General features: G+C 32.9%; 1 protein-coding gene across 1 annotated transcript; it reads right to left on the bottom strand.

Annotated features, from left to right (window-relative positions):
- Positions 1 to 5,927: 5,927 nt before the first annotated feature.
- On the bottom strand, positions 5,928 to 8,998 carry LOC107919928 (heat shock cognate protein 80). The gene is made up of 3 exons (XM_016849371.2): positions 8,569 to 8,998; positions 7,981 to 8,122; positions 5,928 to 7,889 (listed from the first exon to the last, which is right to left on the bottom strand). Exons 1-3 carry the CDS (start codon positions 8,689 to 8,691, stop codon positions 6,055 to 6,057), a joined length of 2,100 nt encoding a protein of 699 aa, XP_016704860.1. The 5' UTR covers positions 8,692 to 8,998; the 3' UTR covers positions 5,928 to 6,054.
- Positions 8,999 to 26,749: the final 17,751 nt, after the last annotated feature.

Below are 26,749 nucleotides of genomic sequence, written 5' to 3'. Positions count from 1 at the left end.
TACAAAGTCATTGATGAATAGCTCGAAGTTTAAAATTTGTATTTCTATAATCCGAACCATCTCAATTGTCGCATTCATAAACTGCATTGTATGGTAAGATTATAAGGTGACCTGAAAATGATCAAATGAATTGGATTGACTTGATATGGGTTAATTGTTTATGAGTGGGACTAAATTGAATAGTTTTGAAAATATCAAATATTGTTAGAAATGTGAGATGAAGTCTATATTGTGTTTAATTATGTTGTTGCACATGTGAACTATGATTGGTTAATGAGATTACGATATGAAATTGAGAATTTGGCTTACAAAATGAAATTGAGAAATGGTTACCTTATTAACTGTTCGAGCAGGGTCGTGTATAATTGGCCTGTCATAGGATAGGAAGAGTTTAGGGTTATATGACTACGTGTCGGGGAGTTCTAGGCACGACCATTTGTCGGTTATATCGACTAGTGTGGGGCACAACTATTTGTTGGTTATACCGACTAATGCTGGGCGCATCTTACTATTTTCAAGTTTATTTGGTAGACACTAGGTGCCAAACTAATGTGATGGTTAGATCCGCGTATCATTCTGGGTTCGAGTCAGATTAATAGCGAGTTAAAAATGTGGGTCAAGATAATGAATTGTGAAAAAAAATTATATGACAATCAATTGTGTTATTTGATATTGAAAGCTCGAAAATGAATTGAGAAATATGGTATTATATTATTGAAATATCAATTACGGAATAAAAAAGTATTAATATAATGATATTTAAAGGATATATGCACCTTATGATCTTTGTATCATTTTTTGTATGTTTTATATTATGATTTAATATTCGGATTATAGAAATATCACTAAGTTCATAGTTAGTGCGCGGTTTTATTTTTTGTGCGCAGGTTAGGTTTCGATTGAGTACGCTTATCGCTATCAACATCTAGCAGTAAATCCCAGGTTCAACAAGCGGTGATGTTCTTATTAGTTTGATGGCATGCACCTAAGGGAGTTTATTATTCATGTCTTGCTAAGATATAAGAATGATTTGGTATTTTCATGTGGATTGTGTATATGTTAATGTTGGTAAAATTATTGGTGATGAATTGAATTATGTGCATGCTTAATGATCTTGATATGTGGATTTGGTAAGTGGTATGCTTTTGATGGATAGTTTAGAAATGTTGAATTGCCTATTTTAGGTAAATCTATTGAAATGTTAAGGCATGAATTTATCATGGTAGGTTGAAGAATTGAGGAATATTGAAACTTAAAATTTTTATATGATTTGTATTTGAGTTAAGCTTAAGATGTAGTAGAATGAAATAGTTTGATTGAGCTTGAATGTTGAAATGGAATGTAGGTTGTAAATTTGAAATAAATAGGTTTTTATAGAATGTTACAAATGAATAGGTATGGAATTGGTAATTAGAGTCTAGTTACTAGCATATGTATAGTTGATGGAAATAGGGATGAGAATTGTACTTAATATGCCATGATGTTTGAGGCAAATTTGGAGATATGTTGTTAAGATTTTGACCAAGTTAATCTTATATTTTTGGTTGTGAGTTGATGGATTTGTAGTTGTGAATTGTGATGTTATGTTATATGCTTGAATATAGAATTATATGGCAGGTTTGAGGTGCATAAGATTATCATTGGAAAATGTTTTGTATACGAGCATGAAATGGGAACTTTAAAAGATTATTTTGACGAACTTTGCACAAAAGTATCGATACCCTGGCATTAGGTATTGATACTTGACTATATGAATAATTTTCTAAATCAAACAAAATGCCAAAATGGTATCGGTATTTAATTAGGTATTGATGATTTACAAAAAGTATAGATACCAAGACATTAAATATCAATACCCTTGTTTTGTAAAACAAACATGTTCGCATTTTTGTATCGATACATTTGGTATCGATACCAAATAATGTATTGATACAATATCAAAACCAATCAATTAAGTATCGATACCAACTCTAAAAATTTGAGATTTTACAGTTCAGCTCTATTTCATGCTTGGACTTCACAATTAGGCCCTTGTATGTTCAATTTACTGGATTTGGAATGAATGAGTATTTATAATTGCATGTTTTGAATATAAGTATGAATTAATTGACGATGGTTGCTCCGACAACGAATGTGACATCCTGTTATTTAGATATAGCGATCGAGTCCTGTAATAGGGTGTTACAATAAGCAATTTAGTCTCTCCCAAAATAAATGGAGCAAATCAGTTCATGTATTATTAAAAAGTTAGCAAATGAGAACAATTTATGCCAACATTAATTATTTCTATTAATAAATATAGGGTAAAGAGCAACTAGTCCCTATTGATCTACCACAATTCGTTGTGACAAATTAAGCTCTTTTCAATACTTAATGAGCTTGTATTCAAGTAATATATATTTTTAGTCCATTGTTAGAATTAGTTAGTTTTGAATTTAAGTTTAATAAAATGAACATTTAGTGTTATTTTATGACTTGTTAGGCCTATTAGGGCCTAAGGAGAAATTAACATGTTGATTAAGTGTGCATGACAATTTTTTTTATCGATGAAACAGTGGCCTGCCTTGGATGTTTCAACTTTCAAAAGGAATGTCGCTACAACAAAGCAAACCTCAACACTTAGCAGAATTACACAACTCCAAGAGGTGAGCTACTGGAGATGATGTCGCGACATCCACAAGCCAAAATCGCGACATCAAACTTCGAGTCCAAAAGGGGAGTAGACTGCCATCGATATAGGGTGTCATGACATCGGTCCGATGAGACCCATTTGGCTGTCAAGGGTGTTTTTTGTTTGCACAATCATAATTAACCTGTTATAGAGCTTGTAATTGACCTAATTTGGTCATCTAATACAAACACTATAAATATTAGCTCTTAGAACCTGATGGGGGGAGGTCAGTTTAGCATTCAAACTTTAGTTATTTGTTCTTAGTTAGGGTTTAGTTTTATTTTTGATTTCTTTGTATTTGTAAAATTTTATTTTCAATTTCAATATCAGTTAAATTTTATTTTCTTTTCCATTACGTTTCTATTATTTTCTTCTTCACTGAAATCAATAATCAATTGAGGGTTCAAGCCAAGTTGCAAATTCCGATCTTCGAATTTTGAGCAATCTTTTCTCTCTTCTCTTTATCTTTACATCCATTCGCATGTTTGGTAAATTGATAGGAGAGCTTGCATCTAGAAGGACCCGAAACTAAACCTTAGGAAGGTTGATGATTTGAAATGAGATTGACTAGCTTGGGTTAGGGGTTTCACATCTAGTAAGCTGGATTACATTAAGCAGATTAAACCTTAGAATTGACGACTCTACGATAGTACTTAGGTAAATGAGGTCGAAAGGATAATATGCTTGGCATCAACTTAATCTAATCCGATTTAATTTAACAGGTAGAAAGATAAGTAAATTAAGCTGATCAATTAATGTAGTTATAGGCCGAAATATATTAATTAGGTTAGTTGTTAGCTAATAAGTGAAAAACCCAGATTTAAGTTAATCATGAACATGTAAGTGAGTTATCATTCTATATGCTTTAATTGATTTCAATTTCAATATTCTGTCTTTATTTTATTCCTCAAACCATCTTGTTTTTATTCTGTTGTAATATGATCTGGACATGAGTAGTATTTAGACTTAGTGTGTGATCTCGTACTTAGAATTTAGTTTAAAAAAACTTCCCTTAAAAACAATCTTCAAAATACTTTCGAAGTGTTTCACTGTAATAACAAAACTATGTTATAATTTAATTTGTACACTTACAAACACCGTATATATTTTCATATCTAATTGCATAATTTTAAACTCTAACACACGCACGTTAGGATGCGATCACCTATCAAAATAAACAAAGTTGTTTAGTCCCTATGGCATCCAAAAAGAAATATTAGCTATTTTCATTAATTTAAGCTAACATGGCCAAAAATATATATATTATATAATTATGAAAAGCATGGTAGTGGGTTAATATACAATACTTGAAATTTTAAAATGTAATAAAAATAAATATTAAAAAACAAAAAAGGTTCAAAAAAAGGTAAAAAGATTCAATTTTTTAAAAGAATTTAAAGACTATTTTACCTATAAAGGCCCATTTCTAACTTTATTTACGGAAATGGATCAATTTTTTCATTATTTATCAAGAAGGGCTAAAAATAACAAAACCCATCCACGTAGGAGCATTTTTTGGGTGAAGTTTCAACAAAACGCACCCCTAGAGGAGCAATTTTTCCACATCAACACAAAACGTGTTGACGTGGAAGCATTTTATCCCATGTCAGCAAAAACGTGCTGACATGCTGACATGGACGCACTTTTGCCTATTCTCAAATTAAATTTTCAAAAAAGGTCATTTTTTAAAAAAATTATAAAAATAAACCAAATCTTTTAAAAATTTACAAGAATAAGCCTTTATAAAGACCCAAAGTGGCAACACCATTTTTTTTAAGGTGTCACCAATTAATATAAAAATAAAACTTACAAAACAGATCTTTATATAGATCAAAAGTCTCATTTTCCCTATTTTTTTAAGCAATATGGGATATGAGACATGTCTATATATAGACTCATGAATAGGTTTGCAACTTGTTCCTAAACAATGTGAGATTACTTCCTCTTTTAAATAACAACATAAGATTAAATGCTACACTATATTTTATAATTTTTTTACAAAATATTTCTATTTTTTTATATTTTGTTAACATTTTCTCATATTATAAAATTATCTTTGAAGATTTTTAATCTTGTTGCATTTTAGAATTGTTAGTATATACAAAAGAACTATTAAAAAAAAGAATAAATTGCATATATGAAATTTGTACATGCAATAATCTTCTATACAATTTTAAATGTTTGAAATTAATATTCATGTAATTCTAATTTTTAAAATAATTTTCCATTATTTAAATTTAGAAGTTATACTTTTAATTTTATATTATGAATGTTTAATTATTAAATAAATGATGAGTATTTGGTACTCAATAGAAGTGATCATGGGCCGGGCCGAGCCGAGCCTAGAAAAAATTTTCTGGTCGCATCCTAGGCCGGGGCCTGGCCAAGCCCGAAATATGGGTCTAAAATTTTGTCCAGACTCGGCCCGAGAAAAATTCATTAGCTCGAGCCCGACCCAGCCCAACCTGGCCATTTGTTTTTTAGGTAAACACCAAAATTGTATAAAAAACCTACAAAATATAACCAACCAACTAGAATATTCATACATTAACGAATAACATATTTAATTCTATAATAAAATATAAATTGTAAGCTAAAATAAATTTTCAACAATTAGAAAGAAAGCATCCTAAAAAGCAACCGAAGAAACATTATCCTTATCGTCCTTTTTGCAACCAATTTATTATATCCGAAAATGTATTTTAAAAATAAAAAAAGTATTTTACAAATACTTTACAATAAAAAATAAAAAATATATTTATTATATACATTTATTATATAAATACTAAATGTCTAATAGGAAATGGGAAATGTATTTTAAAAATAAAAAAAAAATATATTTATTATATATTCGGACCGGACAAGGCTCAGGCCAAAAAAATTTTACCCAAGAAAACTAGTCTCATTTTTTACCCAAACGCATATTATAGACCTATACTTTTACCCAAATCCTCTCATATTTCAAGTGAGCCGTCAGGCTGGGCCAAGTCGGGTCAGACCGCCCAACCCATGATCACCTCTAATACTCAATAAATATTTTTTTCTGTAATTTTAAAAAGTAAATATATATTTTTTAAATATTTATTTATTTTTAATATTTTACTATATTCATTAATTTTTTTAATCCTAATATTAATTTAATTTTCATCACTATAAATTTATTTTAAATGTATTTTAACTAGATAGAGATAATCTATTTAAACATACTATATAATTATAATTATGTTAAATAAGGTTTTTTTTTATAGATAATCCATTTACGAGCACTAAAGATTCATTTCCCATTCCAAAGTAAACACAGCATTGACCAATTTTCCAGAATATTATATTAAAAGCTAAAAATGAAACTACCAAATAAACTCTTCACAAACATGTTAAAAAGCTTAGTCAACTTCCTCCATCTTGCTGCCCTCGGCATCAGCATCCTCCAATGGTGGCATCTCAGAGTCGGCATCAGCATCTCCTGCATCCTCGTCAATGCTCAACCCAAGTTTCAACATCCTATGGATTCTGTTGCCAAAAGTATTTGGGTCATCGAGGCTAAACCCAGAGGTGAGGAGGGCAGTCTCAAAGAGCAACAGAACAAGGTCTTTCACAGACTTGTCATTCTTATCAGCATCAGCCCTCTTTCTCAGCTCTTCCATGATGGGGTTCTCAGGATTGATCTCCATTGTCTTCTTGCTCGACATGTATCCAGCCATGCTGTTATCTCTCAAAGCTTGTGCCTTCATGATTCTCTCCATGTTGGCAGTCCAGCCATACTCGCCGGTCACCAAACAGCAGGGGGAATCAACGACACGATCAGAGACCACAACTTTCTCCACCTTGTCACCTAAGACATCCTTGATGACCTTGCAAAGACCTTCAAATTTCTCTTTCAAAGCTTCCTTCCTTTTTTTCTCATCTTCACTCTCATCAAGCTTCAAACCTTCCTTTGTTGCAGACACAAGCTTTTTGCCCTCAAATTCCTTTAGCTGACCAACGGCATACTCATCGATGGCATCAACCATATAGAGCACCTCATAACCTTTCTTCTTCAGCTTCTCAAGGAATGGGGAATTCTCAACAGCTTTTTTACTCTCACCAGTGATGTAATAGATGTCATTTTGACCCTCCTTCATTCGGGTCACATAGTCCTTCAAGCTGGTCATCTCATCACCACTCTTGGTAGAGTGATATCGAAGCAATTCCGCAATCTTATTTCGGTTCTGAGAATCCTCATGGATACCAAGTTTGAGGTTCTTGGAGAAAGCCTCGTAGAACTTGTTGTAATCTTCCTTGTTCTCAGCTATTTCAAAAAAGAGCTCAATGCACTTCTTCACCAAATTCTTGCGGATAACCTTCAAGATTTTGTTCTGCTGCAACATTTCTCTTGAGATGTTGAGAGGAAGATCCTCAGAGTCAACGATACCTTTAACAAAGCTAAGAAACTCAGGAATCAACTCCTCACAATTGTCCATGATAAACACACGCCTGACATAGAGCTTGATGTTGTTGGGCTTCTTCCTTGTGTCAAAAAGATCAAAGGGTGCCCTCTTAGGAACGAAGAGGATAGCCTTGAACTCAAGCTGACCCTCAACTGAAAAGTGCTTGACAGCCAAATGCTCTTCCCAATCATTTGTAAGGCTCTTGTAGAATGCAGCATATTCTTCCTTGGTTATCTCCTCTGGTTTCCTCATCCAAATCGGCTTTTGCTTATTCACCAATGACCACTCATGCGAGACCTCCTTAATCTTCTTCTTTTTCTTCTCTTCCTTCTCCTTTTCCTCATCTACATCCTCAACTTTCCCTTCCTCATCCTTCTTATCCTCCTCGTCCTCATCATCAGAAATCTCCTTCTCGGTTGTCTTCTCAATCCAAAGAGAAATAGGATAGCTAATGAACTCAGAGTGCTTCTTAATCAAGTCCTTTAAACGCCGCTCCTCAAGATACTCAAGTTGATCCTCTTTTAAGAAAAGGGTAATTTTAGTACCCCTGCCAAGGTTCTCCCCGGAAGTATCCCTCGTGACGGTGAAGGATCCACCGGCTTGAGACTCCCACACATACTGCTCATCATCATTATGTTTTGTTGTAACAACCACCCTTTCGGCGACCAAGTAAGCCGAGTAAAATCCAACTCCGAATTGTCCAATCATGCTAACATCAGCACCAGCAGCCAATGCCTCCATGAATTCCTTAGTCCCGGACCTAGCAATGGTACCAAGATTGTTCACCAAATCTGAATAAAAAGACACAATCTCATTAGAACCTCTCTCTTGATTAAAATTCAGTGAATAACCGAATGCAGAAGAAGCAATAACAAAACTTACCGGCCTTAGTCATGCCAATACCGCTATCAATGATCGATAGAGTATTGTTTGTCTTATCGGGGACAATGTGGATAAACAGCTCGGGTTGAGCATCAAGTTTGCTCTTGTCCGTCAAACTCTCGAATCTAATCTTGTCCAATGCCTAAAACCACAATTTTTAATAATTAAATTAAATGATACTAGCTTTAAATTTATCATAAAACCTAAAATTAAAACCCACTTCTATGCTAAAGATTTGCAGGTTTAATCAAACTTCGAAAACCATAGATTCAAAGACTTCCATTTGCATTTCAATCTTAAACTTTCATACTATAAATTCCTAAAATTATAATAAACAAATCAAATGACAGAATGGCAGCTTTTATTAACAAATGTAATTTTCAATTGAAATAAACAACCAACAGTACACTGCCTATAAATTAAAAACAAAGGGAAAATAAAAACCCAAATTTTGTTTCCATACAATACAGCAAACAAAACCAACAAGCATTAAAGCAAAGGAGATTCGATCCAATTAACAATACCTTAAAATTATAACGAAAACAACAACCAAAAAAAAAAGTTAGAACAGAGTAGAGGAGCACTTACATCAGAAGCGTTGCTGATGAGCTCACGAAGAAAGATCTCCTTGTTGCTGTAGAAAGTGTTGATAATTAAACTAAGAAGCTGGTTAATCTCAGCTTGAAAAGCAAACGTCTCTGTGTCCGCCATTGAGAATAACTCAAAACCCCAATTCAAAAGCACGCAGGAAAAACCGTAAGCAAAAGATTATATTCAGGTGAAGAGAAATTACTGAGACAATAAGTAGCGCGTAACGACATTATTATATAGAAAATGCTTCAGTAGTGTTTCTAGATCCTTCTATTGGCCGTTTAGCACTTTTCTCTTCTGCGGTTTGGTAAGTTCTAAGTTGTATATTTGGCCAATTTTGTTTTTCTAGATCCTTCTTTTTTCTGTTTCTCAACTTAATATGTTTCTAGATCCTTCTGTTCTTATAAAAAAAGATGTTCAAGCGTTGGTACTATTTGAAAGCGAGTATATTGGGCCAAATAAATAGTTTCGATGAGCTGTAGATTAGATACACCCATCATTACCATATGAATTTTCTTTCAAGAAAAAAGGGAGGAACTTTCTTTCCAAAAATGAAAGGGCAACTAAAAATAATAATTTTTAAGATGGTGTAAATATTTAGAAATTTGTATTTTTAGAAAGGATTACAATAAAAATAAATATGAGTGTCCCCACATTAAGTTGTCGAAAGTTCAAGAAAAATTATTTAAAAGATTGTCACTAGTCTAACATGCCACACCTTGCCCAATTGACGATTGTTTACTTTTTTTCAACCCCACCTAACTCTAACCTTTCAAATTCACTTATAAAAACCTCAACCTTCCATCCAAAACACATGTTATTTGGGTTTTAGGAACCCATCCAATATAGATTTTTTTTTTTTGCAAGATATTTCATCAGTAAAAGGTTCGGGAGAGACAGCCAAAATTGAGTCTCCCACATATTTAGCCTCATTTAATTAAATTTAATTGATCAAAGTTATCCATTTTTAAGCTCAAAAGATTAATTAACTTGTGACGAATTTTTAGATGGGATCTAATCATTTATAGACTGAGATGTCTGCATATCGTTTGAAGAAGTATCTTTTAGCTTCAAAATGTATTTTGAATTACTCGATTTCGAGTCCAGGAGCTCAAGTCATAATCATTTTACTAAAGACTGCACGCGTAAATTTTTTGGACAAGATTATTATGGGAAAATACGAGTTTTTAGCTTTAATTCGAGTTTAAATTATATTGAGTTCGAGCTTATATAAATGGCTCATATATAATCAAAATTACACCTTAAACTTGAACCCAATATATTTTAAATTCGAATTAAAGTCCGAAACTCGTAATTTTCCATAATAATTCTGTCAGAAATTCTACTTGCACAATTTTTAGTAAAACAGTCATAACTTGAGCTATCAGACCCGAAATCGAGTGATTCAAAGTATATTTTGAAGCTAAGAGATAGCTCTTCAAACGCTATGCAGACATTTCAGCCCATAAATACTTGGATTTCATCCAAAAATTCGTTGCAAATTGACTAATTTTTTAAACGTAAAAATTGACAGCTTTGATGGACTGAATTTAATAAATCTCACCCCATCTGTGCATGTGTCACTTCCAAAAAAATTTTAAAATCTATGACCAAACATATGCTATTTTCATCTTTGAATTTGAGTTTGAGTTAATAATGTGAGTTAATATTCATTTTGTATTTGATTTTATTGATAATAGTAGTTATGTTTTTACCATTAGAAATTTTTGAGAAAATTTTAAAATAATTTTTAGTATGCATGTTAATTTGTTAGTTGATAAAATATTTGAATGCTTTATTAATTCGTAGATTAGTAGTTGAAATAATTTTGCTTGTAATTGATTTTATAAAAAAATTTGGTATTTTTATTAATTTCATTAAATTATTGGTATTTTTATTAATTTTGTTCCTTAATAATATTTATATGTTTTATATTGTTATATTGGCAAAGTTAGGCTCAATGAATCAGGTAATTTTTTTAAAATTAGGGAAATAGGTCATTTTTAGGAGAGAGAAAGTGACAGTACGTTCAGCTGAATGCGCTTTCTCTTAAAGGTAAAAAACCAACGGCTTTTTAAATATTTTAGCGCTAACGGTAAAAATAATTTAATTGGACCAACGATAACTTTTTTTTACCCTATAAATACCCCCAAATTTCATTTTTTTCATTAACATCCTTCTTTCAACTCTCTCCCAATCTTTTTGTTCTAAATTTATCAATATTCTCATTGAAAAATATTATTTTTTAATTATTTCATATTTTATTCGTTCAAATTAATTTCTCACGAATGGCTGCCTCTCTAATTCATTTCAATAACAAGTATATTTCAATCGCCTAAGCAACAATGATAAGACGAAATTTTAAAATATTTTATTTTCAATTATGTTAAATTTAATTAATTATTTTTGATAATTTGAAATAATTTTTTTATGTTATAAATAGGCGGATGATCGTGTTTTGGAGGGTTTCAAACATAAAATGGGAAAACCTCCGATCCCTCAAATTTGTGGCTACTTGCAAGAGGCTAGATCCTTGCATACATCTCGCATGTTCAGGGGCTGTAAATTCGATCCTACATTAATCAACACGTTGGTGAAAATATGGATGCCCGAAACACACACTTTCCACCTTACATTTGGCGAGTGTACAATCACACTCCAAGACATAGCGTTACAACTCGGTCTGCTAGTGGATGGGCCAATCGTCATGGGATCAGCGGTCATTCTCGGTAAAGTGGACCTTTGTAGAGAAATGTTGGGGAAGGTCGGATATCGATCAACTGGTTAGAATATAATTTCGAAGAGCTTCCTAAAGACCCAATGGAGGAGGTCATAGAACAATACGCCTGAGCATTCATCATGAGGTTAATTGGGGGAATTTTAATGCCCGATAAATATTGAAATTTAGTACACATAAGGTGGCTACTACATCTAATAGACTTTAGCGAATGCGAAAAACTAAGTTGGGGTTTGCTGTATTATCCACGTTATATCGAGAGCTGTGTTGGCCACTGTACCGAATGTGATGTCGATCGATGGTTGTCTGCTCCTGCTGTAATCGTGGGCCTGATGACGACTATCATTTCTACTTCCCAAAGTGATCGACCCATATGTGTTCCCGTTGGTGACGATGTAAAAATTTTAAATTTATTAATAAATAGGTAGTTTGTATAGTAAATGTTTTTATTTATTATATATTTCGACTAACATGTCGTCCGTACAGGTGGAACCATGGGCCAAGTTACGTGAGATTACCGGAGGAGCTTAAAGATTTTAGGCTCCTATTAGATCAACACCACATATTCTCATCTGGGACAATTGGGACTTTAGGACTCCATACATTGTGAATGCGTTCTAGTCAGTAGATGTCGTTGATATAAGGCGCATACTCAATTCGTACGTTCGCACATGCAACAATTGCATGTACACATAGGAACCAAAGTGCTTAGAATCTCCCACAATCGTAAGTCCCTACTATTAGGTTCACACGATAGGATGCTACTGACATGTCGTGGTTGGGTCTAGCGTACACTATAATTCAAAAATCGAGGTTTCAATGTGAATGACATACTACTTACATAGTGTTCACACTCGTTGTATTTCGTCGAATCTATTTCATGATGTCATCTCACCAAGTACTGCCGTTCACTTTCTTTCCAGAATAAGTTGTTGTCCTCTTCGGAAACAAGGCGGCCAGACAAAAGTATGTTTCTTTGACAACCGAGGTTACTGATAAATGACGTGTCCCTTTCAGTACGAAATTGATGCACTCGGCTAAGTTTAATGTCATGTGGTCGTATCGTAGACCCCCGTTGTACGATTGCGTCCATTGTTCGAATGGTGTATTTGCTAGGTACGCCGAACCATAGGCATTGCTGGTGATCAGATTGTTCAACATTTCATGGAATCGATGTTGGACCAACTCGTAACCTGTCGAGAAATGCTTACCCTTTAATGCAACGAACAAACCCAATATGGTTATTCGATGTACAATGACTAAATAGTTGGAACTGTAAACCAAGATGACTACATCTCGCTTACTTTAAGAAGGATATTTTTTTGTGGTAGTTGGATTCCACATGTCGTAAGCAGTACCGATGATGCGTACGATCTTATAGGCTATCATGATGTTCAACCGCGGACATTATTTTGATTCCCCTATCTGATATGACACATGTTTAGGTGCAAAAAAATGCGGCGACGCAATCAACTCAGGAAAAAATCATAGTCATCTGCCGTTTCTCCAGTAGTTATTACAAACGCTATCAGTAGAATCATTCGATTATCGTCCTGAGCAATGACAATCAACAGATGATATTGATACCTTCCGTACAGCTAGGTGTCGTCAATTTTAACCAAAGGCTTGCAGTGCTGAAAATTTTCTTTACATTGATTAAAAATCCAAAAGATTCGATAGAATACTCTTTTTCTAGGGACCAATTCATCACCGAAGTACGCTGGGAGCATTTTCGGGTCAGTTATAGAACCTGGTACATATCGATCCAATACCTGACACTATTGCCATAAATAGTTGTACGAACTATCCCACCCATGATGTAACTTATCCATAGCCTTATGTTTTGCAACCCGTGCTTTGTAGTACATTGGAGTGTACTTGTACTAGCTATGGATGTTCGCAATCAACACCAGGCAGTAATCCTAGGACTCACCTTCACCATCAGTAGAATAATGTTAGAAATCATGTCTGAGTCTAGCCTCGGATGGTCTTGACTTGCACTTTACGCAATGCAGGTATGTGGATCGGAATACTTCTTTACCGCCCATAGCCCGATTTTTTTACAGAAAGACACCATGGTTTTCTATTTGCACCTCCCGTATTGCATTTCCTTTGAATTTTTAGAATGAGACTTCATGGCGTAGTAGTTCACGTCATTCTTGAAGTTGTACCATTTTAGTGTAGCAATTAAATCATCTTTGTTTAGGTATTTCATTCCAACTTCAAGTACTCGTAAGTCACAAGATGTGTTTGCATGACCAGGTTTTTATGCGATAGCTGTAAAAACTCTAAACCATCATAGTCGATAAGTTGATGTTTGTCATGTAGGGTAGAGATTCATATGCCCTGAATCATGGATTTGGATCCGGAGCATCGTCCGAAGCGCTATCTTTAGACCCACAAGGTTTCAGCTCTATTAGAACTAGCTTCAATTTAGAAAACAGTGTCACTTCTAAACCATCTGGACTGCGCTACCAAATTGGCTTAGGGTCTGACTCCTCCCCGTCAACTGCATCTACTACCCTTTCTTCCTTACCTAAATTTTCTCCCTTAGCCACCCATTCTTCCTCACCAATACGCTCTTCATAGGTCGCATCTTTTTCCTCACATTCACCTTCATTGTCACCTTTAAGCAAGGGGTTGGACATACCCTTATTGGTCTCCGTTGAAATGAGTAGGTCATTAGTTCTCTTATAACTCGTGTGCCTACAAAAAAATGCACCAGTTTAATGTTCGATGTACATTGATGATACCCCCGTATAACTGCTTCTACCCCATGATATCGACCCAATGTCGAAGTTGAAATCGAACGCATTGATTGAATGTCGAGCTTGGGTCTCAAGTTTGGGTTATGCTCAAACCTTAACCGATATTGGGCACCGAAGTTTAGATCCGTGCCAGAGACTGATAAGTGTCTGCCTATAGATGTTTCGTGAACATTGTAGTAGCCGCTTTGTAAAAGGCCAATGAACCCACTGCACAATTGTATAGTAGGACTTTCGGGAACTTACTTAAGTTCGATCCTTTGAATACTCGAGTGTTCTATTGAAACATTACAAATATTACAACTAACTTATTACACTTGTAACACACCGTACTTAGATTGCTTGTTTCTGTGTTGATTCTCAGCCCTGGTGAATACATGTTGAGGCGGCGATCAGAAAAGGTCCCAAAACAAGACTTACGGTTTCTATCAAAAGTCTTTTTTATGGCATGGCAATTTAACTATCCAATGGTAGGATTTTCATGTGAACCTTATTGAGGAGATTTCCTAAAAGTAAGTAGAACTGTCTTGTAATCGTATGACAATTGGACCAACCTTATGATAGGTATCATCATGCGATATAACAAGAAGTTCATTCTTTAAAGAGGACAACTAGTCAGAGCATGTTACTCGGTGAGATTGTTCCATGATGATCATTTGCGGTGCATGATACAATAAGTGTTAAGTTGATGGTTGTACACTCAAGATCTTCTAGTTAAGTAACTTCCTATGAAGCTCTACTTAAGTTAGAATGATGGTCAAATGTTAAACGATTATTAGTATGTGTGATTGCCTAAGAAATTAGGTTCATGTACAGATTGGATGGAAGTCTATGTTCTTACTCGTTGATCATGATCACCCCATGGTGGCTTGATTCAATAAGTGTAGGAATTATCGTTACAACGACTTACAAATGTTTCAAGGTTTAATGTAAGAAGCATGCATCATCTTAATGCATATCGTAATGTTGCAAAGCATTTTCAAATATTTGCTTAATACAAAGATATTAATGAATGAATGTTTTATTTTTAGGTTAAAATGACAACTGCTCCTTCATTAAAAATACTCGTTAAGAACAAACTGAACAGAAATAACTATAAGGAATGGAAAAGGAACTTGATGATTTTCCTAAGCTGTGAGAAATTTAAAATAGTTCTTGATAATAAGTGTCTTCTGGCCACTCAAGCTGAGGCTAGAAAACTCTAGGAGGAGTTTGATGATTTAGCTCGTTGCTATATGCTGGCAAGCGTGGCCAACACCCTTTATAAGCAACTAGAAAACTGTAAGACAACCAAAACGGTTCTAGACAAACTAGAAGACATGTTTGAAAACCATGCTACATTGTCTCGACAGTCAACTATTACTAGTTTGATGAATGCCCAGTAAAAGCTCGACACTACGGTTAAAGACCATATGATTACTCTTATGGGATACTTAACGAGGCCGCGTATAATAAGACCAATTTGGACCAGAACACTCAAATCAAGATGGTTTTGAATAGCTTGTCCAAGTATTATGCAAGCTTTCGGGTGGCATATAACCTTGGGAACAAGACCTTGATACTTACACAACTCATGAAGGAGTTACAATCTTATGAGTTGATGTTGAATGGGAGTCAGCTAGTCTAAAGAGCAGAAGCAAACATAACTGTATCTTCTTCCTCACAAAGGAAGGGAAAATGTACTAAGAAAAGCATGGGTAAGGTCTCTAGTCCACCACAAGTGGAAAGAAAGAGAACTAGGAAGCCTAAAGACTTACCTAAGTCTAATTTTTTCTCCTACAGTAAGAAATAACATTTCAAGGCAAACTGCAAAGAGTGGAAGGAATACCTGGCCACCAAAGGCGAATGTATAAAACTCTTTATGATAAAAACTTGTTTAGTGGAAGATTCAATAGACCACTAGGGCAAGGATTAGGGAGCCATTAATCATGTATGTGTTTCTCTATAGGGGTTCGAGGAGAGGGGAGATCTTAGAGATAAGATTCTATCGTTACGTACCGGAAACAAGACAATTATGGTAGCTGAAGCAATGATAGATGCATATATTTATTTTGATAATTTTAGGAAGATTATTTTGAAAGACGTTTTCTATGTACCAAATTTCAAAAGAAACTTGTTTTATGTTGCATGTTTATATAAAGACGAGTTAACCATGTGTAACATCCCTCACCCAGTCCGATCATTAGATTTGAGTTTCAGGATGCTACTACAATTATCAAAACATTCATATGCAAACCATAACATTGAATTCAATTTAAATCATCAAGTTTTCCTAAATACATGCATAAGAAAAATTATGAACCAAGCTGAGACTAAATCGAGCATACAAACATAGTTTAATAGATTCGAGCATGATTAAGGACTAATCTAAAAATTTTCAAAACTTGTAACAAACTATCGATACAAAAGGAACAAGAACTGATATTTTTAACAAAAGTATAGATACCAAAAATCAGTACTGATACCATCTTGGCATTCTGCCATTTTCAAAATATTGTTCATTTGGTCAAGTATCAATACCTTGGTCCTTGGTATCGATACTTTTACCCAGATGGTCAAAATCACAAATTGTAGTTCATTTCATGCCCAAATATACATCTTAGCTCATAGATACATATAGGTACACAAATAACCTACATAGAACTCATTCAATCCATTACGAACATACAACTAATATGCCAAAATTGGCACCTTAATCCAACAATTCAAATTCAAACATAATACCATATTCAAAACAATTCAATATGCCCTCAAAGACACCTCAAAAAAATTAGCATAGCATACCTCGTTTAATTATTTATAACACCTTATATTAATGATTCAATATCAACCATTCAAGCATGCACAACACCTTACCAGATTCATTCAAACCTATCATATACATACCATCTATTTACTAAGAATATTTCAAACATGTTACCTTATCACCAGATAATCATTATAACATACATACCTAAACAATCAACAAAGTTTACCAAATACTAAGATCATTACCAAACTCACAGTTATATGCATATTCACATAACATTTAAAACGCTAAATTCATTCAAAGCATAACATATACAACCATATAACTCTCTTAAGTACATGCCAAATATTATATACCTCTCTTTCAAACCAACTAATCTATATCATGACATCATATTACTTATATAATTGCAAACTCAAAATGTCATATCAAATACCAAATACACAATTCAAACCATTTACTAATGCATATGTTTTCAACAAGCATATTCTTTTTCATAATCACACCAACAAGGGTTTCAAGCCAATACCACTATATTAGTAAACCAAAACAACTCCTAAGTACATGCCACACATAACCAAACCTTAATATGGTCAAAGACTACAGAATTAATACCAAGATAGTGTGAGCTTTTTGACGATCTGCCTGATACATTCCGCAATTTTACACTACAGGGAAAAAAGAAACAAAGGGAGTAAGCATTGCAATTGCATAGTAAGTTCATAGGTCCTAAAACCAAATAACTTACCTCAAGTTATAATTATTCACTACATGTTACTTAGCTTGATAAAGTTTACCTATCATGGTAAATCATGTATTAAAAAGGTGAGTTCAACATTTATCATACTATATACTAATTTAATCATTTAACATTTCAATTCACTTAATTCAACATTTCATTATTATTCATAAAACAAAGAATCATTTAATCCACTCACTATGTTAATCATATCATACCATTTATTTACCCTTAATACATCCCATTTCAAATTAATGTCAAACATTATTTTTCATGTCATAATTTGAATTTTCAATCAAATTCATATTAAATCGTATAAACTTTATTCCCATTTCATATCTATTCATCTTTATACCAAATACATATATTAATCGCCAATCTAATGTCAATTACTATTTCATTTCATAATACGAATTACATTCCATTTTAGTTTTCAAATTCATGGATTTGTTGAACATAATCAACCAATGTTCTCAACTCATTTACAATTTCGTATTCCATTTCACATTTCACTTCCATATCATGTCATTTTCCATTTCAAATATCATATATTTAATTTTTTTTACCATTTATTTCCCTATTAACATGACTCGGACTCAGATGGATACACGGATCCAACCAACACACCAATTTGGCACCCAATGCCTCATCAAATAAATCCAAAGCAAATAGTTGCACTCAACGCTATCAAAAATTTTGACACTCAGTGTCTCATCGGTATAACCAAAGCAAATTGGCACTCAGTGCCTTATCGACTCGTAGTCGAAGTAACCCTGAACTCTTTCTATCCTATGACATGCCAACTATATGCAATTCTACCCAAACAGTTAATATGGTATTCATTACTCAATTTGTTATCAATCAACATCTCAATTCACATGTATTTTCATCATTAAATCATTCATCCATAATCATGATAGCATCAATCATATCTATATGTATTCAATTATACAGACATATATATAAATACACAATTTTCATATCAATTTAGTCCTTATCATTATCAACCAATCTAAATCAAATCGAGTCAGCTCATTTTATTAAATCATCACCTCATCACATAACATATCCTATTCCAAATTATTTCAATTTGCAATCATCATATTCAATTTAATTCTTTATCTCACTTTTTTGTACTGAATTATAAACAATTAAAATTTCATTTAAACATCAATGATAATTCCAAATGCATAACAATTTAACACAAACATACCGTATGAACTTACCTGGTTAAGACAAGAACCAAACAACTCTCTAAGGACTAATCAATAATTTTTGTCATTTCCTCAATATTCTTCAATTTAGTCTAATTTTTTATTTATTCAATAATTCAATTCAATTTATCAAATCCAAATATGTTATGTCATCCTATTATAAGTATATATAAGTTTAATTTTATTATTTGAATCCCCTAAACTTTTACATTTTATTCAATTTAGTCCCTACAATCGAACTTATTATATCTTCCAACTTTGAACTCCAAATTTTAAAACCTCTCCAATTATGTCCATACACAACCTCTTATTATCACAAATTACAAAATTTCATATCAATTTCAATATATTTACAATTTAGTCCCTAACTCAAAACTAACAAAATTTACTTAACAAATTAATCCTATTTCATTTTTATTCTCCAAAATCTACCATAAACATTCAAAAACTTCAAATAACATCAATCGAAACATTTTAAATCTTTGAAAATTTTGAAAACGGAGGTAGGGGTTAGTTGGACCTAGTTACAACAATCTTAAAAATATAAAATTTACGAAAAATGAGTTAGAAATAGGCTCACATGCACTTGGCCAAACCTTGGAAGTTTTAACAATGGATTCTCATGCTTTGATTTCCTATTTTCGATGGTGAAACTAAAAACTGAAGAAGATGACCATTATTTTTATGTTTTAACTTTATTATTATTAATTTAACTTTAAATTAACATATAAAATATAACAAAACTAAGTACAAGCCATCCCACTATAATTAAATATGGCATAATTGCTATATTAAAACTTAAAAATTTACTACATAAGCAATATATCTAATAAAAATTTCATAGTGACTAACTTTTACGAATTTTATGATTTAGTCCTTATCTCTTAATTAGCCATCCAATCACTAAAATTTTTGGACCAAAATTCAATTTATCTATATAAAATCTCCATAAATATTTAATAAAAATATTCATGAGCTCAATTTACAGAAATGGGCTCCTAATACCTCATTTTCGAAAATCACTTGACTTTTTGTACGGACCACTTGTACCTTAACTAATTGACCAATTAATAAAATCTATTTAATCACGATTCACTATTATACTATATTTAACTTATAAATATTAATTATATATATATGGACTCTCTCATTTGAATTATGGTCCCGAAACTACTATTTTTGACACCACTAAAAAATGGGTTGTTACACCATGACTTTTAATAATAGTATTGAAATATATAGAAATCGCAAATTTATCTATAATGGATGGATGTCGAATAATCTTTATTTTATCAAGCCAAACATGTACACACTGCTTGAGACTAAAATTTAGAATAAAAGAGGCACGTACACGTTTGGCATTTGAGACTTGGTCATATTAACTGTAACACCCTTCACCCGCCCCGATCATCTAGTCTGAACTATAGGAGCTACATTTGTTACCGGAACAACTATCGTCAATTATACAGTAAAATTTATTCAAACATACAATTAAGTATTAAACACATTTACATTAAGTTACACAATCAAAATTGAGCCTTAATAGAGCTTATGAAAGCTCTTTTATTGATCTGAGCTCAAAATAAGACCAAATTGCAAATTTTCAAAGTTTTAAGGTTGACATCATGGCATCATCATTTCCACATCATGACATCGCAAAGTAGTTTGTCACGTCACGTCATCATGACGTCGCAAAATAGTTTGTCATGTCACGACGTTAGGCCACCCAACATTACGATATCACTTACTGTCGGTCGGCATTACAACGAGACAGAATGGTCGTTGGGACGAGGACTCTTTTTTTGGTAAAATAAACCATTTGATACCTATTTCGATGCTTCCAACCATACCTAACATTACATAAACCGAACACCAAATGCAAAAGATCCAAAACATATTCAATTTCATACCAAATAAGCTTAAACATTCAACTTAACTTCCTTACATGATATTCAAATCAAACTCACCATTAAGCTTAGGTATTTCATTTCCATGGCATGCATTTCAATCAACTATCGAAACACCTATCATTTTTCTATAACAAACCATTCCAAAACATGTTAATTTATATTCCATACATGTCTTAACAACCTAATCATAATACAATCATTCATCTAGGCATCCCAAATGCCAATTCATGCATTTTAAACCATAGGCAAATCCGACAACTAGTTCAAAAATATGTAAATCAATCAATCATCCAAGTACCAACTTGTCATTACCAATTCTTATCCAAATATGCCAATTCAATTACTATATACACATCTCAAGCCATTTACTAAATCATACCATTTCAACAAGGCATAAACATTGCCAAAATCATGCGTTAGGTAAGTTTCAACTATATGAAAACATTCAAAGGTGGCATTTGTAAAATACCTATGTACATGCTACAAATCCAGACTTAAAATGATTAAAAAGCTACCGATTCAAAAATGGGATAGTGTGAGCTTCGAACGATCCGTTTGACGTGTTCCGTAAGGTGAAATCTACTAGGGAAGGGAAAACAACGAATGCTTAGTAAGTTCATATGAAATTTACTTAACTTACCTTGACAGTTCAATAAAATAAAAATTTAACACGATAACAATTCAATTTGACATTCTTTGGCATATGTTGAGATAACTAATGCATTACATCATATACAACCAATCAGTTAGTAAACTTTCATAAAATGAACATGTAATAATGATCATATATAAAAAAACTCACATTAGAACATATATGATTCAATTCGTATCTAAATCATTTCAATATTTCCCATTTCATTAGGTTAAGCTTTTTTCCTGAGAGAACTGTAGTAAATTGAAATCGGATACGTAGGATTATTTTGCTCACACTAGTTAACAATGATTAGGGTTGCTTACACAAGCTAACATTTATGAATTTGCTCACACAAATTGACATTTTATGAATTTGTTCACACAAGTTAACATCGTATCGAGGTTACCAACCCAGACTAAACCAACGATACATATAACCATGAATCAACAACAAATGTTGGATCTCATATAATTATATAAATCCCTGATCAATTTTATATTTAACCCTAATGGCATGTCATGCGTATCCTAATCTTTTACTAAGTTCATAGAGCAGCATTATTGTAATCATATCATTTCAAGCCTTATATTAGAATTCATATGTCAAACAAATCTCGTAAACATGTAACATTCGTATCAATAACTTGTACCCTTTCGTATAGCCAATATTTTCACATTTTACAATTTAGTCCATAAATAGCCAAATATGCTAATTTGTACAAATTCACTTAAATATAAACATACAATTGAAACAAATACAATTCAACAAGTCTTTAAGGACTAATCAGCAATTTTGCATTTTTCCTGATTATCTTTGGTTTGGCTCAATTCCTTATAAATTAAATGCGGAAAGTTTTGAAAGCTTGAACCTTATTCTTTCTTTTTTCTACGATGAAGAAGATGAATAAAAGAAAACAAATGGCATTTGTTTCTTTTAATTTGTCTTATATACATATACAGAAACTTAATTAATCAAATTTAATTAGTTAAAACTTAATTAATAAAAATTTAAGCTCAGTTAGACAAAAGTTATTAGATTTTAACTCAACCAACCCCATTTGACCATTTAAAATTGTCTAATTACTCATTTGGTCCTTTGGCTAAATATTTATAATTTAGTTCTTGTACCTTAATTAACTATCAATCAGGCTAAATTACTAGACCAAACTTATATACTTTTTTATACTAGCCTAGTAAATATTAAATATTAATATTTACAGATTCAAACAATGAAAATGGGATTCCAAAATAAAAGTTTCTGAACCACTGAAAATCGGGTTGTTACAACCCTTAAGAAATTTTGTCCTCGAAATTTACTTGAGAAAAGATATGGGTACTGGGATTTCGAAGTTTTGTCCGGCTCCCATGTAGCCTCTTCTGTACCGTAATGATTTTATAACACTTGCACTAGAGCCACCTTTTTATTTTTAACTCTTTTACTTCCCGAGTAAAAATCTTTACTGGTTCTTCACTATAGGTCAAATTTGGCTGTAATTCTATTTTATCGGGTGATATCACATGAGAAGGGTCATATCTATAACGTCGTAGCATCAACACATGAAATATTTTGTAAATCTTTTCAAGTTCTGGAAGCATAGCTAATCAATATGCTATAGGACCAATTCTTTCGATAATCTCATACGGCCCTATCAATCTCAAATTGAGCTTCCTTTTTTCTGCCGAAACGTGAAACTTTCTTTTCGGGCAAGACTTTCAGAAACACCTTGACACCAATCTGAAACTCAATGTCTTTTCCTTTTAAATCGACATAAGATTTCTGTCGATCTAAGGCAGTTTTCAAACAAACCTGAATAATTATGATTTTTTTCTTCTTTCATGATCAAATCTATTGCTGCCATTTTTTTACTCAACTATAACCAGCATAGAGGATTCCTACATTTATGACCGTATAATGCTTTGTAAGGTGTCATTTTGATGTTCGACTAATAGTTGTTATTATACACAAACCCAACTAATGATACAAATCTCTCCCAGTAGCCTTCAAATTAAATTATACAGCAATGTAACATATATTCAAGTATCTGAATCACCCGTTCTGATTACTCGTCAGCCTAAGGATAAAACATTGTACTGGAATTCAATTTTGTTCCTAGGGCTTTGTGTAATTTACCCTAAAATTTTGAGGTAAATCTCAAGTCTCGATCTGAAATGATAGACAGTGGTACACCATGTGATCTGACATTCTGGTATGTAAATTTCATCTAACTTATCGAGTGTAGAGTCAGTTTTCACAGGAATACAGTTAGCTAATTTGGTTAATTTGTCAAGTATAACCTTGATTACGGGTGGGTTTGGATGGGCGATTAGGTACGGTGCGGTGCGTTTAGCTTACTTTTTGTCTCACGCTACAGTATCGCTATAGTACCTAATCTCACCGCCACCGCTATTTTTACACTAACTGCGGGTAAACGCATCGCCCATCCAAACTCACCCATAGTGACTTATTCTGATTTCCATTCCAGAATCATTATAACTTGTAAAAATCTAGATCAAACTTGATGTTTTTCTTTGACTTGTTGGCATACCAGACATTTTGCCATGTATTCAGAGATTTCTCTTTTCATTCCTAACCACCAGTATGACTATTTCAAGTCACATTATACATTTTATTGCTGCCCAGATGTATCATATAAGCACTATTGTGAGCTTTATGCATAATACCTAATTTCAACTTCGAATCCTTCGATACACACAAAAAGTTCCAAAAATACAGACTCCCGCTATCACTTATGCTAAACTTAGTAATTTAATCATCAACAACCAGTTTCTGTTTCACTTGCAACTCATGGATTTTCTAAAGGAAAAAAGTTTCTCAATTCGACTAAAATAGAACCATCACGTTCCAAAGGAAAATGGGTATTTATTTCTTTCAAAGTAAACAAAGACTTTCGACTCAGAGCATCAACTGCAATGTTAACTTTACTTGGACGATAATCAATAATCAAATCATAGTCTTTAAGCAATTCGAGTCACCTATGTTGTCTCAAATTCAACTCTTTTTTGCATCAATAGGTACTTCAGGCTTTTATGATCTATGAAAATATGACATTTCTCCCCATATAAATAATGTCTCCAAATCATTAATACAAAAACCACTACAACCAATTCTAGATCGAGCGTAGCATAATTTTTCTTGTGTGGCTTAAGTATTCGAGAAGCAGAGGCAATTACCTTTCCCCTTGCATCAGTACACAACCCAAACCATTCAGTGAAGCATCGCTTAAAACAAAAAATTCTTTCTCAGATTCAGGCTGAGTTTAAATCGAAGCTTCTGCTAACATTGCTGTCAACTATTCAAAACTCTTTTGGAATTTATCTGACAAAACAAAAGTGACATTCTTTTGTAATAATTTTGTTAGCTGGAGAGCTATCATAAAAAATCCTTTAACAAAATACCGATAATATCCAACCAATCCTAGAAAACTTCACACCTCTATGACATTTTTCAGAGGTTTCCAATTCATAATTGCTGAAATTTTATTCAGATCAACTCATTTACCTTCAATCGATATCACGTGACCAAGAGTTTGCACTTCTCGTATCCAGAACTCATATTTTTTTTAATTTGGCATATATATACGACCGTTTCGCTTGAAAGGTCTCTAGCACAATTCTCATATGTTGATCATCATCATTTTTATTCTTCGAGTAAATCAAAATGTCATCGATGAACACAACAACAAATCTGTCTAGATACGACTGAGAATTTATGTTCATCAGACCCATAAAAGAAGTTCAAACATTAGTTATCCCAAACAGCATTACCAAAAGCTTATAATGTCTGTATCGAGTTTAAAAAGTAGTTTTTGGCACATCTGGCTCTTTGAATCTGAGCTAATAATAACCCGACCAGATATCAATTTTAGAAAACATAGTTGCTCCTTTCAGCTGATCAAACAAGTCATCAATACAAGGAAGTGGATACTTGTTATTTATGGATACTTTATTTAGTTGTCAGTAAATGATACACAATATCAGGGTTTTGTCTTTTTTTCACAAATAACGTTGGAGTACCCCTCGATTGAGTAAATCCTCGATCTAACAATTCTTGCAACTATGCCTTCAATTCTTTTAATTTTTTTAGAGCCATTCTATACGGTATAATAGAGATCAGAGCATTTCCTGATGCTATATCAACAACAAATTCAACCTTTCTTTCATGTGGTAAACCTAGAAATTTTTCAGGAAACACATTAGTGAATTCTTAAACTCTCGAAACTTATTCTTTTTTTTATTCCAACATTGTTATCCATTATGATAACTCTCGATTATGAGATCTACAAAATGGGTGTCAATACAACATTCTTGAACGATTATCTTGAAGAGAGCATATATATGATGTAACCTATTGAATATATAGCTAAAGGAAACAATCATAAAGTTTACAAACTACTTAGATCCATTAATGGACTTAAGCAAGCATCTCACTCATAGAATCAAAGATTTGATCAAGCGATCAAGACTTTTGGATTTCAGCAAAATATAGATGAATCTTGTCTTTATAAATGTATTGAGGATGAAAATATGGTATTTTTCATTCTCTATATCGATGACATTCTACTCATTGAGAATGATGTGAGGACATTGTCATTGGTTAAACTATGGTTAACCCAACAATTTAACATGAAGAACTTGGGAGAAACTAATTTTGTTCTAGGAATTTGAATCCTATGGAATCAAAAGAACAAAGTGATAGATGTATCACATACCTGATACCTACATAAGATATTGGAACATTATGTAATGACTGATTCGAAGAAGGGAAATCAACCTTTTATATTGAGATTTTATCTTTCTTTGGAAGACTGTCCTAAGATAGCGAAAAAAGGATAAAACATGAGAAACGTTCCTTATGCTCCGACAGTAGGAAGTCTTATGTATATCATGTTGTGCACACGCCCAAATATTTTGTTTCGCAGTAGGGTTAGTGGGTCGATATCAAGGGAATCCAGGACCAAGACACTAATAAGTAGTTAAGTATGTACTCAAGTATTTATGAAGAAGGAGGGACTATATGCTTGTGTATTCCAAAAGAGATCTTACTCCTATCAGATATACTAACTCTGACTTCCAAATGTGTCGGGATTATAGAAAATCGGTATTAGGTTTTGTTTTTTAGGTGATAGGTCTATAGTGTGAATAAGTGTCAAGCAGGGTTACACTACTAACTTCACCATGGAGGGTCGAATATGAAGTATGGAAAAGTTATGGCACTATAATAGTACAGATATAACTAAACCTCAAAGAAACTGCATAAGGAAAAAATAAATTGATAGAAAGTATCATAAGGGAGACAATAGTGTTTGACGGAATAGTGGATGTAGTCAAAAATCGCATCTGAGGACAAACCCTAGAGATTTGTTTTACCAAGACTTTGCTAGCTAGAGAGTTCTTTGAGAAATATATGGAA

Source organism: Gossypium hirsutum, chromosome D13 (genome assembly GCF_007990345.1).
Source record: "Gossypium hirsutum isolate 1008001.06 chromosome D13, Gossypium_hirsutum_v2.1, whole genome shotgun sequence".
In the NCBI taxonomy this organism is placed as follows: Eukaryota; Viridiplantae; Streptophyta; class Magnoliopsida; order Malvales; family Malvaceae; genus Gossypium; species Gossypium hirsutum.
The sequence above is the reverse complement of the archived record's forward strand: the minus strand, read 5'-3'. Positions and strand labels throughout refer to the sequence as shown.